The following is a 16,439-nucleotide window of genomic DNA, read 5'->3' on the forward strand; positions in this document are numbered from 1 at the left end:
CAGAAGTAGTTGTCACAGGTGACCACGATGAAGTCCAGAGGAAGACAGGTGAGCACAGAGCGACGTTCTAGAGCATCAAGCAGGTTGCACTCAAGACTGCCTCACGCAGGAGGCAGGTGACACAGTCCAGCCCTCAGCAAGCCCTAGTCTGGGGGTGGGGACTAGCTGGTCTGGTGTCCACAGGAGACACCATCTGAGGGAGGACCAAAGCGCCTTCTGCAGATGCCCCCCGTCTGATGGAGGAGACAGCCCTGCCCCCAGGAGCCCGGACCCAGAGCAAATGTGAGACACAGTTCTCTCAGCCAGTAGGGTTCATCCTGACTTCGGTTTGCCTCTGACTCCACCATTCCTATACACATCACTCCTCCTCTCTGCACCCATTTGCCCAGTAAACAGAGTGTGACTCAGAGGTTGAACACAGCAGGGCTCCACTTTGGACTCCTGAGAAAGCCTGAACCAGAGAACATCTGCCTGAGGTCACAGGGTGAAGGCCCACCAGGCCAGGACCAGATAGGCAGGATCAGGGCTGGAGAGGGAGCAGGCCGTGGCTCACTCTTGACTCAGTACCTGCATGCTCCACCCTCCTTCCTAGAGATCCCTTTTGATCTGGGCAGCAAGATCACCATCAGCATGGCCGATTTTGAAGGTAGGCCTGACTTTGCCAAACACTGCGCCTCCGGATGTCAGCTCCTGAGAAGTTCGGGAAATTGTAGGACACAGGCACACAATGCTAGCCATACTTGGGGTGTGGGGAGGTGAGGGTAGGAGGGTCTAGTTGATCGGAGGCCTGGGTACTAAGGGTCACTGTGGCCCCCTGGGTGTGCTGCTGGTGGAGGAGGTGGCCTATGGGGAAGTCCCTGGGCAGGGAGGGCATCAGGAGAACAGGATTCTGGCACCAGGGTGACCTGGAGTGACTTCCTGCTTCTCTCCAGGCCCCATTTCCCTCCTGGGGAGGAGCTGAGATTTAGAGCTCACCCATCTCAGCCCTGGATGATTCTGATTTCAGAGACCGTGATCATCCCCTCGCCCCCGACCAATGTCCACGCCAGCGAGATCCGGGAGGCCTATGTGGTTCTAAGCTGGGAGGAACCAAAGCCCCGGGGCAAAGCCCCACTGACCTATGCCCTGGAGAAGGTAGGAGACCCCAAGCACCAACCTAGGACAGCCTAAAAAGCGGACACACTGTGAGATCTGGGTACAAGGAAGTACAGGGTGCTGAGAAACCTCAGGCAGGGTCCCTGGGGGCCTTCGAAGAAGAGACACTAGTCCTTGCCTGGAAAGACCTGAGCTCAGCCCCACAGAGACAGGGGGTGGACTAATGGCCTTCTGTGGTCTCCTGAGGCACCAGTTACTTGTGCTAGCAATTCCTGAGGCTGTTCATGAAATACACAAAAGTAAGAAGCACAGACAACAGTAAGACCCGCCGTTTCCTGGGTGCTTCCCTGCCCCAAGTCCATGGCATCAGGTCAGATTTTGGGTCGAGCACCTCCTCTTGATGGGGCCATGTTGGGAGGGGAGCTGGGCTGGTACCTACCAGCTAGAGGTGTAGGGAGCTCCCTTCAGGAGAAGGCGGTCCTCACTGGGGACAGGGGTCACCCTGATAGAGATGGGGCTGGCCCTGTGGAGTGGGTTCAGTGCAGGGGAGGCAGCGTGGAGGAGAAGATATCGTGGGTGTTACGAGCAATTCAACCCAGTCTTTTGCTGGAGGATCCCTCAGAAGTTCTCTCTAACTTCTCTGAGCCTTTGTCCTCCATCCTAGAAGGGAGTAGCTGACTGATGAGGGCTAAATAAGGAACAGCACACAGCCTGGGCCAGCATCCAGGACTGTTTGTGCTTCTCATGAGGTGTTCTTGAGTCCTCTTCCTAAAGGCAGAGCACAAGTTTCTCTGACTCACTGTGTGCACCATGGTACCTGGCACACAACAGGTGACGGCAAAGGTTTACTGAATAAAAGAACTAAACACGCCCAGGGAGGAATCTCTAGCTCTTTTTGTCCAAAATCTTCTCACATTCACAGGAAATAGACCCTAATTCTCCAACATAGGATATCATAAATGATCACAGATTTGTTCTGGGAGCTGTAAAATACGACGGAAACCAACTTGGAGCCAGACTGCTTGGTTTCAACACCTGTCTTTGTTGTCAGTATGAGCTGTGTGACCTCGGGCAATTTAGTCTCTCAGGGCCTCTGTTTCAACGTTAATAATAATCACAAACATCTCATAGGGTTAAAGTGAAGCTCAAATTAAGACATACAAAGACAGAACAGGGCCTGTTCCCAGTGGGTGCTCACAGCATTCACTGTTTTTTGTTTTTTGGGTTGTTTGTTTGTTTGTTTTTTGTACCAGGGATCGAATTCAGGACCTTGCACTTGTGAGGCAGGTGGAGGCACCACTGAGCTAAATCCCCAGCCCTTTCTGGTGATTTCTTGACATCTCTGGCCTCTGGCAGCCAGGTGGTCTTTGGAGAGGAAAGATGGGGGTAGTTTCAGTGCTCCTGGGCACTGCACCTCAAGTCCAGATTCAGCAGGAACTGTCTCTGGGTTTCTCACCCTGTCACTCAAGGCTGCCCCATGTCTACCCAGAGACTCAGAGGGATAAGTGGCCACCTCAGCTCCCTCAAGATAGATGGCACCTTATAGATCCTCACGGCCTTTGGGGCCCCTGGTACTGTGGCAAGTGAACAGGTTGGGGAAAAGCCACACCTGAGCTTCAGGACCATATCCAGCCTGTGTGAAGTGTGGGACTTCCGGGCAAGTTCCCCAAATGTCTCTAAACCTGAGTGGAGCCTCTCACGGGTGGGGAAATTAACACCTAGTGTGCAGGGTTACTGTGAGAATTCACCCATTTATTCATCCCATGTGCCAGTACCATTTTTGGCCCCAAGGACATGGTACAGGGGAGGCAACAAGGAAAACGCGTAGAATATGAAGTGTGTTAGCTCCTTAGCTAGCAGTTGGCACTGAGGAGGGAGATGCAAAATGGAGAGGCGGAGGAGGCTCAAGCAAGTTCTGAGCAGCAAGTGCAGAGGCCCAGAGGGGGGACGTGGGCCATCCGTGCATGGCAGGGAGGCCCAGGGCTGCAGTGAGTGGACACAGGGGCAGCAGACTGAGGCCAGGCAAGTAGCAGGGAAGAAGTGCTCACTCCAAGGGGGATGGGGAGTTTGAGAGGCTTCTGAGCAGAAAGGGGCCTGCTCTGACTTGTGCTGACAACAAGATCCCTCTGGCAGCCCCTTAAGAAAAGACTAAAATGGGTTAAAGACAGACTCGCATAATTCAGGTGACAGATAGAGCTAGTGTGGGTAGAGGATAGGTTAGGAAGCATGAAGGGTAAAGTCACTTTGGAGTCTGGGTACCTTTTCTTTTCTTTTCCCAACACCAGGAATTGAACCCAGGGCCTTTGCACCGAGCTATATTCCAAGCCCTTTTTTATTTATTTTTTTTTTTTCATGTTGAGACAGAGTCTCACTAAGTTATCCAGGCTGGGCTACAACTTAACAACCCTCCTGCCTCAGCCTTCTAAAGTACTGGAATTACAGGCATGCACCACCATGCCTGGCTTGGATACATTTCAAAGGTACCACGTATTAGATCTCATGGAGAGTATTTGGCCTGTGAGGGAAAGATCCACAGTTGGCTCCCAGGGTCTGGGCGTGAGCCACTGGAAGTGGGAGTGCCATTAACACACTGTGGCAGCAGGGATGTGAGGAATCCCAGGGCTGACTGCTACATGCTACAGGTAAGGGCTCAGGAGAAAGTCTGAGGGAGCAGGTGGACCAGGGCTTGGGGGCAGCCTTCTGGGGAGAAGATCATGGAAGCAGCTTAGCTGATGCCAGTTTCTCTCCCTCCAGTCGGTCATAGGTAGTGGTACCTGGGAGGCCATCAGCTCAGAACACCCGGTGAAATCTCCAAGGTTCGCCCTCCTGAACCTGGAGAAGGGGAAATCATATGTCTTCAGAGTGCGGGCCATGAACCAATATGGCATGAGCGACCCCTCGGAGCCCAGCGAGCCCATCGCCCTGAGAGGCAAGACAGGTACTACGTGATGCAGCCAGAGGGAAATGAAACCAGGAGAAATAAGAGGAAAGGAGAAAAGTGAAGTAGGTCAAGAAAAAAAAAATTAGAGGAGCCCCATAATTGTACCAAAAGGAAGACAGGGATCCAACAAATGATGCGTAAGGAATTTGAAATGTAGGGATTGTGACCCTGACTTCCAACCATCCAGCCATCCAACCAAGCATTCATCCAATCATCATCTATCCAGCTAATCATCCACCCATCCATCTGTCTATTCATCCAGCCAGCCATCCACTCAACCACCCGTCCAAACATTCAAGCAGCCATCCATCTAGCCACTGACAAATCATAGCATCCCCAAATCAACAAGCTTAGTATCAGGAAACCATGAAAATCAATAGAGAGATTTCAAGGGAAGAAAAATCAAGTTGTCTTGAGATTAAAGGTCAGGACTGAGGAAAGCTGTCAGATTTGGTCACTTCTGAGAGAGACTGTAAGACTCAGTGAGGGAGGGCTGTGGTGCTTAAGTGAGGAACTAGAAATGCTCAATAGTCATGGAAGAGAGGACTTTTAAGACCGGAGAGTTCCAAACACACTTTTGGGCCTGGGAAATTGAACCCTAAGCCCCTGGACAAGGTTGAAGTCTATGCAATGCTCTGGATAGCTGTGGGCCTCCTCCCTGACTCTCCCCACAGCCCCATTCCCAGCCTCTCAGGGGCTTAACTCAGTGTCTCTCTCCAATGTTTCTGTTTTTCAGCTACTCTCCCCCCACCAGCTCAAGTGCAAGCTTTCCGAGACACGCAGACCTCTGTGTCCCTGACTTGGGATCCCGTGAACGCTGGTGCCGAGCTCCTGGGATATTACATCTACTCCAGGGAGGCAGGATCCTCTGAGTGGCAGACAGTCAACAACAAGCCCATCCAGGACAGGAGGTGAGTCTGTTTAACCCAATCACAGCAGGCATCCAGCCCACCGTGTCACAGCTGTACCCTAAGCTGGGCCTTGCTCTAGGCCCTCGTGTGTTAGGTCTTCCAGCTCTTACTGTTGTCCTGAGTTTGAATGATTTGGGGGATTGTTTTTGTTTGTTTGTTTGTTTTTATGGCATTAAGGGTTGAACCCAGGGCCTTCATACTGAGCAACATCCCTAACTTTCCTCCCCCACCGTCCTTATTCTTTGAGATCATTTCTCACTAAAGCACTGAATTTCCTAGGCTGGCCTCAAATTTATGATCCTCCTGCCTCAGCTTCCCAGAGTGCTGGGATTATAGGCATGGGCCACCACACTCAGTTAGGATGGTTGCTTTTGCGATCATTTTACAGAGGGAAGAACTAAGGCACAGGGAGATTGAGCATCTTGCCCAAACTCCCATAGTTAGGAAGAAGAGGAACAGGGGCTTGGCTCCAGATGGTCTCTTTTGACACACACTTGCTTGCAGAAGTAGTCTGGGGTTAGAGGTGACTATAGACTTGGAGAAGTCCCCTGCGGAACAGATCTGCTACAGGAAAATGTGGATAAGGGAAAAGGGAGAAAGAGGTCCACAATTTAGGCTTCATCACAAAGGACCAGAAGAGAGGATGATTTTCTCTAAACCAGAGTGTCCTTGTATGTCTGGGTGACAGTTCATTCTAGGGTCTTTAAAAGGACTCACAGCAATATTACAGATTATAACAGCCACTTGCTTTTGTTCAAGATCAAAACCCAAAACTCTGGAAAGAAAGCGGGGGTGTGGTGGCGCACGCCTGTAATCCCAGCACTTGGGAGCCTGAGGCAGGAGGATCGCTGTGAGTTTGAGACCAGCCTGGGCTACATAGTGAGTTCCAGGTCAGTCTCAACTACACAGTGAGACCCTGTCTCAAAAAATCAAAACAAAACACCCCAAATCTCTGAAGATGTGCATGGAGCACTGGTCAAGAGTGGGCAGCCTTGACCTTAAACTGGTAAATTTCGCAGTGTGCAGTATTTGCACTTTGACAACGGCCCTTAGACATCCTTGACAATTTTAAGGACACCGCCCTCTGTGGGGCCATCTCAGGCATTGCTATGGGGTTGGGGGCAGTAATTTTAGAGAAGAGCTGGCTCAGATTCCCCCAGTCCCATCTGCTTAGCCCACAAGGCTCAGGAAGTCTCCAGACTGGCTGTCCCTACAGGCTGTACTTTTCTCCCTCAGGTTTACAGTTCCAGGGCTGAGAACAGGGAAGGAGTATGAGTTTTGTGTCAAGTCAGTCAGTGAGGCCGGCGTGGGTGAGAGCTCAGCCCCCACGGAGCCCATCAGGGTCAAGCAGGCACTGGGTGAGTCCCTAGGGGTCCAGTCTGTGATACTCTGGGGCATCCTGGCCTTGGCGGAGCTGGGCTCTGGTGCCCTCTGGGGAAGATGCTGCTGGCTCAGGGTGGAGCCCCTGGGGCACAGTGAGCGCTCACCAGAGGAGGTTCCCGGGCCCCCTCAGGCCCCACTGCCCAGTCCCGCCACCCCTGGGAGCAGCTGCCTGCCTCCCCACCTCCCACAGCCACCCCGTCGGCTCCATATGATTTTGCCCTCCTGCACTGCGGGAAGAATGAAATGATCATCGGGTGGAAACCTCCCAAGCGTCGTGGAGGCGGCAAGATCCTGGGCTACTTCCTGGACCAGCACGACTCAGAGGAGCCAGACTGGCACCCCGTCAACCAGCAGCCAGTCCCCAGCCGGGTCTGCAAGGTGAGCGGGAGCGTGGCCGTAGGCTTACGTCGCTGCTATGTGGACAAGGTCACACAGAGGGCCCTGAGTGAGGCCTCAAGGCATGTGTATGGCCTCGGGTTACCCTACCGCCACTGTCCAGCTGAGTTCAAGCACCGAGCATTTCCATGGCCCTGTGTAAAGCCCCTAAGAAACAGATGTGGTGCCACCTGCCTATAATCACAGCCCCCCTGAGAGGCTGAGGCAGGAGGGTTGTGAGTTTGAGCCCAGCCCAGGCAACTTAATGATTTAGCAAGACCGTCTCAAAATAAAAATAAATAATAAATAGAAAGGCCTGGGAATGGAGCTCAGTGCAAAGGCCCCGGATTCAATCCCCAGTACTGGAGAGGGGAACCCCTGAGAACTACACACACTCAGCCACACACACACGTACACACTCACACACCACCTCTTCCCCAGCTGCAGCTATCCTGATCTGTCCTTCCGCTCCTCCAGATCAGCAACCTCCACGAAGGCCACTTCTATGAGTTCCGTGCCCGGGCAGCAAACTGGGCAGGTGTGGGTGAGCTGTCAGCGCCCAGCAGCTTGTTTGAATGCAAAGAGTGGACAATGCCCCAGCCAGGTGAGGCCGAGGGCTGCGGTCCAGGCTGCCCTGCCTGCCCTCCCCACCTTGAACTAGAGAGACGAACAGCGTGGAAGTCCCTGTGTGTTCAGTGCCCAGACCCCTACACCTCCCCAGACTAACCTTGAAATCCCTGATGCTGACTGTCCTGAGCCTACCAAAGATGCCCCTGACCGGCCACCCCCTGGGCCTGCACCCCAGCACCAACCAACCCCAAGTCAGTGCACCATCCAAGCTCTGATTCTGCCCGCAGCCCCATGGTGAACCCCAAGGCCACACAGCGAGGGTGGCTAACTCATCCCCCTGGGACTTTCCCAGGTTACCACAGAAGGTTGTACATTCCGGAAGTCCCCTCAGTGGGGGGCCTGCCACACTGCTAACCCCATTAGCCTGCTCCCCTCAGCTCAGTGAGCCCCTCTCCTCCCCCCACGGAAGGAACAATCAGTGTCAACCACGCTGTTCAGCACAGTTCTGTTTTCTGCATAAAACCTTCACCTGACGGCAGGTAATTACAGTATGTGGTGCTTTCAGGAGCAACAATTATGAACATCTGGTATTTATCAAGTCTATGTACCAGACACTTCCCACAAATATTCTCACTGGAGCCCACAACAGCTCCGTGAGGACTGCTTACCGTCCTCCTTTTCCAGGTGAGGAAACAGGAATACGCACATTAACTCATCCAGAGTCCCCCTCGCCAGGAGGGGAGGCTGGGGACCTGGTCAGGGAAGCTGCCAGAAGGAGGTGACACTGAGTGCATTTTGAAGAGCTAACCCTACTTCAGGCCAGGAACACAGCTTTGTCACAAAGCCAGGGCTGCCCAGGTCCCCGCCTTGCCTGGAGCAGGCCTTCCAGGCTTGGTGGTGACCGACAGACTGACCAGCTGAGCAGCTGGCTGCCCGGCCCCCACAGCTCTGCCATCCCTCACCCCCACAGGCCCCCCGTACGACGTGCAGGTGACCGAAGTACGGGCCACCTCTCTGATGCTGCAGTGGGAGCCGCCTGTGTACACAGGGGCTGGGCCAGTCACCGGCTACCGCATCAGTTTCCAGGAGGAAGGCGCTGAGGAGTGGAAGCAGGTCACCCCAGACTCCATCTCTGACACCCACTTCAGGGTAAGTTCCTGCGTCTTCCCCTCCTAACCAGCCCCGAGCCTTTCCTGCCACTGGATGTGGCAGAACCACCGAGCTGCAACAACCCTCAGAGAGCACCTACTTATCTTATTGGCAGCACGGGACCAGAGAGGGACAGCGACTTAAGCAGGGCCGCACAGCAAGTCGGCAGCAGGTCTGGCTAGCTGGTGGCCTTACTCAGTTCTGTGCTGGACAAACTCCTCCCTAAAAATCTCACTCCAGTAGGCCTGGTGTATCAGCATTTAGATTTGCATACCCCTCCATCCGGGAAGTCCGCCCCTCGGGTTGAATTGTAGAGAAAGAATTAGGCAAGTGTGGAAAGACCTAAGGATGGTGATAGTCATCGTAGCATTGTGGCAGAGCTGGAAGCAACTCAAATGTCTGCCAGAAGGAGTTTGCTGAGATAAATCATAGCGCACCCTTCATGTGGAATCCTGGGCATAAGGAGTGGCAGTGGTGTGAAGGATGCTACACCCGTGGATAAATAGGAAATGTAGAATCGTTGGTTTTGGTCCGAGTGGTTACTGTGGTTTTAACTTTCTGCACACGCAAGAGGAAAGGACCACTCCTCTCCCTACGTGACAAAGATGAGTCACAAATATTTATACAAGTCGGAAAACAAAGGCGTCATTGAATCACTACCAGCAGACACAAGTCCCTCACTTATAGACTTCAGGTCACTGGTGGCGACTTTCACAGGCTGTGGCCATGCTCTGAAGGTAGCATTGGGGGGTGGGGGGGGGACTTCCTATTTAAGGAGCCTGTGCAAGGATGGTGCAGCTCTAGAAAAAGATGGATGACTTCCTCCAATCCACTCACCTGAGGCATCTTTCCCCAGGTGCAGAAAGAGGTGCACTTAACACACACACACACACACACAGCCACACACACACACACCTGCAATAGGGAGGGAACCCAAGGCCTTTGCACTGAGCTACATCTCTAGCCCTTTTTTATTTTGAGACAGGATCCTGCTAAGTCACTAAGTTGCACGGGCTGGGCTGTAACTAGTGATCCTCCTGTCTCAGCCTCCCAAAGTGCTAGAATTACAGGCATGTGCCACCACACCAAGATGCCAGGAGCATTCTTTAGCCTTCCATGACAGCACACAAGAAAAAGAAGATAGGTTTGAGAAGCCCACCGTATTGGGAAAGAATAAGATAGCGATGAAGAGAATATAATGCCTATTGTATTTCTACCAAATCTAAAAGGATTTTCACCATCCTGTTCACCCTGGTCCTCTATGCAGCTGGGAACTCAAGGAGGGCTTTAAACCTTCACGTCATATCCTTCTCTGTTGCTTTAAAAACTTCCCAGTTTCTTTTATCATCAGAAACAACTTAAACACTTTAATCTTGTAAAAATGAAACAGCCCTCCTAAGACAAATGAGAGAAGAAAAGCATCCACCACAAGCAGAGTCCCCTGAGATTCCGCAGACTCCCGTGTCCCCAGGGCCAGTCCACCATTAGTGCAGTTGGCCGATGCTGGACAGGGGCCCGAGAGGGCCACACGTGGTGGACAGTCCCTCCGCCTTCCCTTGGGCGAGCCTGGGCCAGGACAGTGACTTGGCACCAGTGTCCACGTGAGTGTGGTTGGCTGCCTCTCAGTCATTCACTAACCACTTCCTGACGTCTATTTCCTGCCAGGTCTGGACAGGGTCCTAGACATGAAAAGCTAAATAAGCCACAGCCACTGGGGAACAGCACTCACAGTGCCGTGTGATGAATGCAGCCAATGAGGGAGCTTGGAGATGATGGGAGCTCCAAGGAAGAGGGGCAGGGCCACAGCCTGGGGTCCTTCATCTGCCCCAGCTGAGTGGCACATGAAGCCTGAGCTGGAGTTGGTCAGACTGAGAAGGAGGCACAGTGATCCTGGCAGAGGGCTCCGCAAGGGCAAAGACAGGGCAGGGTGTGGCGGCCCAGCTGTCACAACATGAATGTACCTGAGTTGGGGAGTGAGGATTGAGAAAAGACAGCACACTCAATAGTGTGGAGACAAGAGGTCCGATTTATTTCACAGAAACAGCTCCTTTTAAAGGCAGGCCCACAGGAAGCACCAAGCAACTATTAGGGAGGAGATCAGATTTTTGGCTATCCGAGTTCTTCCCATCATAAGGTCAAATTTAACAAAGTCCTTGAGCTGGGTGTGGTGGTGCACGCTCGTAATCCCATAAAACCAGTCTGGATTATAGTGAGCTCCAGGTCAACACCGGTAACCCCATAAACCCAACCTGGATTACACAGTGAGCTCCAGGTCAATCTCATCTGCATAGCTGAGACCTTTGTCTCAGAAAAGCCAAATAGAGTCATAGATTGTGTCAATGCCTCAATGGTAGAAGAAGTTACTTTTCCGATGTCAAATGCCAGCGGGCTCCCACAGCAGGGCAGGTCTCCCTGACTGTGGAGACCCCGAGGGAGCTGTGCAGAGAAGGGGCCACACAGCAGTGAGGGTGATACAGTCGAGTGGGCCAAAATGGTCCGGGTTGTTGGGTATGACAAGGAAAGTACTGCCAAGCGTGTACCTCGTGGTGTAGTATGCAGTAAGTTTAGCAGGAGCGGGTAGAAGGGCAGAGCAAGGGCTCCCAGGGTGTACAGGGTCAGACTCCAGTGGTGCTAGGTGGCTCCCTCCGTCTCCCTTTTCTGATGTCAGCAATGTGCACAACCTCCTAAGCTTAAGCCTGAGTGATCGTTAGGGCGATCTTGTGCGTCCGGTTGAGTGGAGAGAAGGGAGGGGGCTCACACACCTTCCCTGACTTAGGGTTATGGAAGATGGAGAGCCATTAGGGGTGGTGTGATGTTTACAGCTGAATGAAGGAAAAGAGAGACTCAGCTCCTTTGCTTCTAACTGTACTGAGAGTACGGAAGGTTGAGGTGCATTGGAAGACATTAGTTTCTAAACATTGCAACATGACCTCGACTCCGAAAGTCACTGAAAGATTGAAGCATAATCAGATTGACAGAGGGAAAACCACACGGGAGAAGGGCCCAAGGGTCCAGGGGCAGAAACGAACTGATCCAGGTAAGAAGAAATAAAAAGCTTCTGGGCCTGGGATTTAGCTCAGTGGTTCCACTGCCTGCCTTGCGAGCACAAGGTCCCGAGTTCAATCCCTGGTACCAAAATAAAACAAAACAAAAAAACAAAAAAAAGCTTCTGTCGAGTTATGGCCTTGACATGGGGGGGACACATTCAGGAAACGTAAGGTCAGGGCTGGGGACTTAGCTCAGTAGTGCCACTGCCTGCCTCGCAAGCACAAGGTCCTGAGTTCAATCCCTGGTACCAAAAAAAAAAAGGGGGGGGGATAAAATGGGCAGAACTTAGTGATTAGATAAGGAAGGTTCAAGAAAAGAACATGCAAGCTGGGCATAGTGGCATATACCTATAATCTCAGCACTCAGGAGGCTGAGGCAGGAGGAGGGTAGACCCAAGCTCAAGGCCAGCCTGAGCTACATAGCGAGACCCTGTCTCAATAAAAAAGAAAAGAACATCCAAAACGATGATCCCAGGTCTGCCTCTGGCTGTTGGAGGGAAGAGAGGGGAGGACGGAGGGAGAGGCAAGAGACAGTCTTGTTGGGAGGAGGAGGCTGAGTTAAGCTTCAAGCAGGATCCAGGTGCCAGTGCCTGTGAAGTAGACATTACAAACCTGGAATTCAGAGGCTGGTGTAGCGGTAAATGTCCATAATCCCAGCACTTCTAGGAGGCTGAGGTAGGAGAATTGCAAGATGGAGCCCAGCTTGGGCAACTCAACAACTTAGCCAGACCCTGTGGGGAAAAAAAAAAAAGACTGAGGATTCAGCTCAGTGCAAAGGGCCTAGGTTCAATCCCCAGTACCACAAAAATCAAAATTTTAAAAGCTTTTTAAAATCTGGAATTCAGGAGGGAGAACAAGCAGCCTGTGCTTGTTCCTGGGCCCTGGCCACGAGGGACCTTCTGTCCTCAGCATCGGCTTTCGCCCCGCCCCCAGGTGTCTGACCTGCAGACGGGGAAGAGGTATGTGTTCCAGGTACAGGCCGTGAATTCAGCCGGGCTGGGACAACCATCGATGCCCACTGACCCCGTGCTCCTGGAGGACAAGCCAGGTAGGGTGGCCTGAGGGCGCCGGCGCTCAAGAGCTGGGCCCTCCGTCAAGCACAGTGGGGCTGGCAGGACGCTGGGAGAAGCGCGCAGATCGTCGCAGAGCAGAGTGTGGGGCCTTCCACCCCCACTGGCTTCTCTCCCAGTCCCCAAGCCCAAGCCCAAGCACCCCTGTGGGACCCCCGATGGGAACATCCCTCTTCCGCTCTTCCCCACGCTAAGCATAAGCTCCTGCAGCTCCTCACAGACCATAAAGGATCCCACCACAGCTCTGCCTGTCTTGCAGTCCCAGCTCCTGGGGCCCCTCCTGTTCCCCCGCCAGAGGCTATGCTGGGGCCTCACCGGCGCATCTGAACTGACTTTGTCGTAGCTCAGAGAGGTTCAGCAGCCCGGGCACACAGCCAGCCCTGCTCCGCTCCCCAGCTGGGAAGCACGTTCTTTCCTTTTTTCTTCTGTCGTTCATTCCCTATCATCTGTGGTGCCCACATCTCACTGAGGATACAGCAGCAGATGAGAAAGCGGGCCCAGCTCTGGGAATAGCAGGAGGAGGGCACAGGGAGTGGGCAGACGTGAGGAAGTAAACTGCCTTGTGGGGACAGCGATGTAAGGCAGTGATGGGCGGCGCCACAGAGGAAACAGCATGGTGCGGTGGTGGGCGGGAAACTTTAGCCAGGGCAGTGCGGAGAAGGTGGCATTTGAGCTGAGAAAGAGCCAGGTCACGCAGGGCCTTGCAGGCCACATTAAGGGGCCGGGGTTCATATTGTCATTCAGCGCGGGGCAGCCATGGGAGGGTCCAAGCAGCGGAGGGGTGTGGCCCCTTTACTGTTCATAACCCTCTGGGGCCGGGCACTGGATCTCGTTCCCAGGTGCCCATGAGATCCAGGTTGGTGTGGATGAGGAAGGCCAGATCTACTTGGCTTTCGAAGCCCCCGAGGCCCCCGATGACTCGGAGTTTCAGTGGTCCAAAGACTACCAGGGTCCGCCGGACCCCCAGAGGGTCCAGGTCAAGGATGAACCTAACAAGTGAGTGAGGGTCGGGGAGGAGGCACAGCCGCTTGCTCACAGGACCCAAGTACCATGGGAGCACAGGGCTGGGGTGTGAGGCCCTGGGCGGGGCGCAGAGACAGGGGCTGAACTCAGTTTCCTGCTCCTCCACTGCAGGGGGAAGTGAGGGGAGAGGGCAATTTAAGGGGTTCTTTTTGCATAAGGAATCTTGCTGCCTCTGCCTCAGAGCCTCCAAGAAGACTCCTGTGGGGGCCAGCGACTTGCTCTTGCAGTTACCTGGACTCGGCTTCCTTGTCAGTATAGTGAAGGGTTGGGCCCTGTGACCACAACCCCTTCCAGGCCCCTGAGTCTCACTTGTCCTCCCCTGCAAGAGACAAAGCAGACCCCGAGAGCCCTGGAGGAGGACACGGCAGCATGGCTGGGTCTGGCAGGCCCCACAGGTGCCAGGCCAGAGGGACCCCAAGAAGGGCAAGGAGGCACCTGCCTTGCTCCCCACCTTGGCTGGGGTCTGGGATGGTTAGGCCACCAGAGCCAAGACCCTGCAGCTCCCAGGCCTCCCATGCACAAGACCAGGGAGCCCCTCAGAGCCTCCGCTCCCACTCTCTGCCAGGTCCAAGGTCATCCTGAAAGAACCTGGCCTTCAGGATTTGGGCACCTACACAGTGGTAGTCACCGATGCTGATGAAGACATCTCTGCAAGCCACACACTGACTGAGGAGGGTAAGGCCCCTGCTCCCCACTGTCTCCCCCGGAGACAGACCCCAGTCCAGAGTCCAGACACAAATGCCCATCTCGGCCAGCACGGAGCAGCCCTCAGCCACCATTCAGTCAATCAATAAACACCCAGTGCACAGATGTGCCGGGTTGAGTCCTGCACCATAGGGATTACACCAGGACTCCAAAAATCCCTGCCTAGCTGAATTCTCATTCTCCTGATCTTTCATTTTCCCACTTTTGATAAAAGCAAATTGTCCAGAATTATTTTATTCCGTCTTTAGCCTAAAAATACTGAGAGTGCAAGGCAATAATAAATTGCAAAGTAGCAGCAGTTGTGAGAAAAGAGGATGAGAGGAGAGAGCAGTGCGGACTGTGGTAACCAGAGAATAAGTAGTGTCTGAAGGCTCCGCCTCATTTGATGAATTCATGCTCCCGACCAATGAGACTCTCTCTGCTGACTCCATAGCAACAAGGACAGCCTGTACCCATGGTCTCCCCTGCTCACTGCCCTTGGATTTTGCTAAGAAGCAAAGGCCAGAGAGACTGAGTTACAATTCCAGTTCTCAGTTTCCTGGCTACTTGACCTTGGGCAAGTCATGTTGATCTGGGGATGATACAGGGGAAATAGATGTAACTCCCAACCTCTGTGGTGTCTGATAATGAATTCCAGGAACAGTGGAGGTTAAGAGTAGGAAATATTTTTTGAGAGATAGACAGCTGCTGCCTGAGAGGGACAGGAGGGACCCGGGAAGGTGGATGGCCGGACTCCACTAACGGGACACTTTACAGAGCAAAGTCATGAGGTGGGTAGAAGGTGAGACAAAACTATGATCAGCCAATAAGGTTACAAGTAGAGTCACTTAAATAATATTGACCCAGTGGGAAGCAGGTCATGTAGCAAAGTATACATGAAAAGAACAAGGACCCCTCCTGGAAGGGATGGGTCGGGAGGTCTTGGTCCCCCACCCAAGGTAACCGATGCCCATTTAGAATATCAGTCATTATTGTTTCTCCCTTGGGGAAGTATGTAAGTGTAGCTATTTCGTCTTTATCCTGAGGCCTGGCCCTCAGCAAATGCACCTCCGGCCACAGCAGTAGTATGTTGTCATCCTCCACGCTGACTTCCTTGAGGGCCTAACCCTGTCTGACTACCTATAGCATTGCTAACTTAGCTGTCCACAACCCTGTCACCTCTTGTCCCTTGGTTTCCTCATCTGTACAGGGAGGCTGTAATCCCTGGCTGCTCCTTCTGAAACAGTGCTGCTATACTGATACAAACCGATGATTCTGTGCAAACCTAAGCCAGCCTCAAAAGTGATAGGGTTTTTTGTTGTTTCAATGGATGTTCTCCTTGCACTCAGATTCATTAGGCTAAGGACTCTGGGCTTTATCAGGGAAAATGAAGCATGAGCTCTGTCCCTTCCAGTTCATCCCTGGACACATATTTATTGAGCACGTACTGTGTGCTAGACACTCACATCCATCCAGAGCTCAGCTCAGCAGGAGGGACAGACCTAATAGAAAGAGGCAGTGAGCCGGTGGGGCAGCAGCTCTGTGCTGGGCACCCCGGAGACTTCTGCACCGGAGAGCTCAACGTGTGAGCACTTAGGACCCTCAGGCGTCAGGACAGGATGTTAGCTTGGTTACCAGACCCCGGGGTCCTGGAGGGGACAGCAGTGGACAGGGTGCTCAGCCCACAGCACTGTGTGACACCATGAGATAATGCACAGCCCAGCACACCGTAAGTGCTTGTCTAGGGCAATGGAGGTTGGTCCAAGAAAGACGTGCAATCTCAGGGTGCCCAGCAGCTGCTCCAGTATCTCCTCCCTCAGCCCCTGTGCAGCAGGTAATTCCAAAGAGAAGGGGGAAGAGGGGTTTCTCAGGACACTAGGACAGCTGTCACTGTCCCCCAAGATCCAGATATTCTCTCAACTTTCTTCTTTGCCCTTCCCTGTCAGAGCTGGACAAGCTGAAGAAGTTGAGCCACGAGATCAGAAACCCAGGTAAGCATTAAAACACCTGGCCTCCTGCGGTTGTTAAGGGGCCAGGGCCTATCTGGAGCACAGCAGGGCCAGGAAATAACCCCAAGGAGGAGGCCGGGGATTTAGCGGTTTGGTGGCCTGCCTCGCAAGCACAAGGACCTGAGTTCGATCCCCGGTACCAAAAAATAAGTAAATAAATAAATAACCCAAGGAGAAGGAGG

The 16,439-nt window shown here is 53.2% G+C and overlaps 1 protein-coding gene across 1 annotated transcript in view; it reads left to right on the top strand.

Annotated features, from left to right (window-relative positions):
• Positions 1–16,439, top strand: part of Myom3 (myomesin 3) — a 43,121-nt gene that overhangs the window by 15,395 nt on the left and 11,287 nt on the right. The window contains exons 13-25 of the mRNA XM_010626080.3: positions 4–48; positions 593–646; positions 1,007–1,134; positions 3,850–4,033; positions 4,773–4,947; positions 6,184–6,305; positions 6,521–6,708; positions 7,183–7,309; positions 8,246–8,424; positions 12,405–12,519; positions 13,381–13,537; positions 14,130–14,239; positions 16,195–16,239. Coding sequence (XP_010624382.1) covers positions 4–48; positions 593–646; positions 1,007–1,134; positions 3,850–4,033; positions 4,773–4,947; positions 6,184–6,305; positions 6,521–6,708; positions 7,183–7,309; positions 8,246–8,424; positions 12,405–12,519; positions 13,381–13,537; positions 14,130–14,239; positions 16,195–16,239 — 1,629 coding nt within the window. The remainder of the gene's footprint in view (positions 1–3; positions 49–592; positions 647–1,006; positions 1,135–3,849; positions 4,034–4,772; positions 4,948–6,183; positions 6,306–6,520; positions 6,709–7,182; positions 7,310–8,245; positions 8,425–12,404; positions 12,520–13,380; positions 13,538–14,129; positions 14,240–16,194; positions 16,240–16,439) is intronic.

This window comes from Fukomys damarensis, unplaced genomic scaffold (genome assembly GCF_012274545.1).
Source record: "Fukomys damarensis isolate Sample0158 unplaced genomic scaffold, DMR_v1.0_HiC HiC_scaffold_23, whole genome shotgun sequence".
NCBI lineage: Eukaryota > Metazoa > Chordata > Mammalia > Rodentia > Bathyergidae > Fukomys > Fukomys damarensis.